The 1,728-nt window shown below is 38.1% G+C and overlaps 1 protein-coding gene across 4 annotated transcripts in view; it reads right to left on the bottom strand.

The window, feature by feature from the left end:
• The window catches only part of LOC106883330 (proprotein convertase subtilisin/kexin type 4), a 146,180-nt gene that overhangs the window by 77,001 nt on the left and 67,451 nt on the right, over positions 1 to 1,728 (bottom strand). For all 4 annotated transcript variants that reach the window (XM_052966058.1, XM_052966059.1, XM_052966057.1 and 1 more), the window contains one exon: positions 1,362 to 1,460. In XM_052966058.1, the coding sequence (XP_052822018.1) occupies positions 1,362 to 1,460 (99 nt within the window). The remainder of the gene's footprint in view (positions 1 to 1,361; positions 1,461 to 1,728) is intronic.

Below are 1,728 nucleotides of genomic sequence, written 5' to 3'. Positions count from 1 at the left end.
ACATACATATATATATATATATATATACATACATATATACATATACACATATATATACATATACACATATATATATATATACATATACATACACACACACACACACACACACACACACACACACACACACACACACATATATATATATATATACACACACACACACATACATATATATATAAACCACAAATCCCTTCAGGTAGATGGCCTTACTTGATCTGTAGAAAAGGCGTAGGTAGAAACTCCATAAGATGTACCCAGTGTAAGAGGTGCAGCAATATCAAAGGAAGGTTAACTGGAAAGATAGACCCAGGAAGACCTGTGAACATTAGGCCTCACCGAGGCAATGACTAGTGACCGAGACCTTTGGAAATATGCTGTGCTTGAAAGGACCCAGCAAGCCAAGTGAGATCATAACTCGTGGCCTATGCCAGTAGTGTAACCACTTATGCACACCTTTTTTTCATTGCGCACAAAACTCTGCTTGTGAAGACCTGTTGAAGTAAGTGAAATCAAAATAAATTCGCTGACATGGCTGATGACAGCACCGTTGGAAAATGCAACGCTATGAGACAGTCTCATAGCGTTGCATTTTCCAACGGTTTCTTCAAATAAGATATGTAGCAATCTTCTCTACCCGCAGTTGTCACATTCGGTTAAAAGGTCTTGCGGTTAAGTTGGGTCTTATGAATTTCCCTGAAGAGAAGATTACATCTTTATCAACATCACTCATGTGTCAATTTGTTCAACTAAACCTATCAAGGCAGTCAGTACCCCAGCATGGCTGCAGTCCAATGACTGAAACAACCAAAAGGTTATATGTATGTATGTATGTATGTGAGAGAGAGAGAGAGAGAGAGAGAGAGAGAGAGAGGGAGAGAGAGAGAGAGAGAGAGAGAGAGAGGGAGAGAGAGAGAGAGAGAAAGGGAGAGAGAGAAAGAAAGAGAGAGAGAGAAAGAGAGGGGTGGTCTGATCCTGTTGGGCTCATGATCATTAAGTCATGGGTTTGATTTCTGAACCAGATAGTGCGTCATATTCTTAAATCAAAGCACTTCGTTTCATATTACTCTATCAAGCTGAAAAAAAAAACCAAAAACAAAAAAGAGTGCCAGCCTAATATTGGTTCAGCCCTTCCTCCCTCCAGGTGTCACATCTTTAATGTTTTGCTGGATCAAGGTGTGAGGGGGCTGAGAGGGTGTCTGTGTTTGTTCATGACTACGCGGACATCTAAAAAAAATTAATGAAACCATGATACATGCTACCAAGTTATACTCGATTCTAAGAGACAACAACAGTTTATATAAGCTCACTGTAGCTTAACTATTTTTTGATAGTTTTAAGGGAAAAGGTTATTTACTTACAAAGTACCACTGTTGAGGGAAGAAAGGGTCATTAATATCCTCTACTGCAAAATCCCGTTTTGTGCGTCGTTTGGCATATTGTTGTTCGAACCATATTACCTGCAAAATATGAATGAAATTATGTATATTAAATTACGCATCTTAACTCTCTTGGGACACCCACGCCAATTGATTGGCCCAAGTGATACAAGCTGAAAAGACTTTGAGGCCAATCGATTGGCCTAATGAAACCAAAGTTTTGAAGTGTAATAGCCAATCAGAGATTGTCTTTCAGTAGATATAATATATGCTTGGAAATGGATGTGTGGCATTCACTCAAATAATTATATACTTACTATATATATATATATATATATATATATATACG

Source organism: Octopus bimaculoides, chromosome 3, assembly GCF_001194135.2.
Source record: "Octopus bimaculoides isolate UCB-OBI-ISO-001 chromosome 3, ASM119413v2, whole genome shotgun sequence".
In the NCBI taxonomy this organism is placed as follows: domain Eukaryota; kingdom Metazoa; phylum Mollusca; class Cephalopoda; order Octopoda; family Octopodidae; genus Octopus; species Octopus bimaculoides.
The sequence above is the reverse complement of the archived record's forward strand: the minus strand, read 5'-3'. Positions and strand labels throughout refer to the sequence as shown.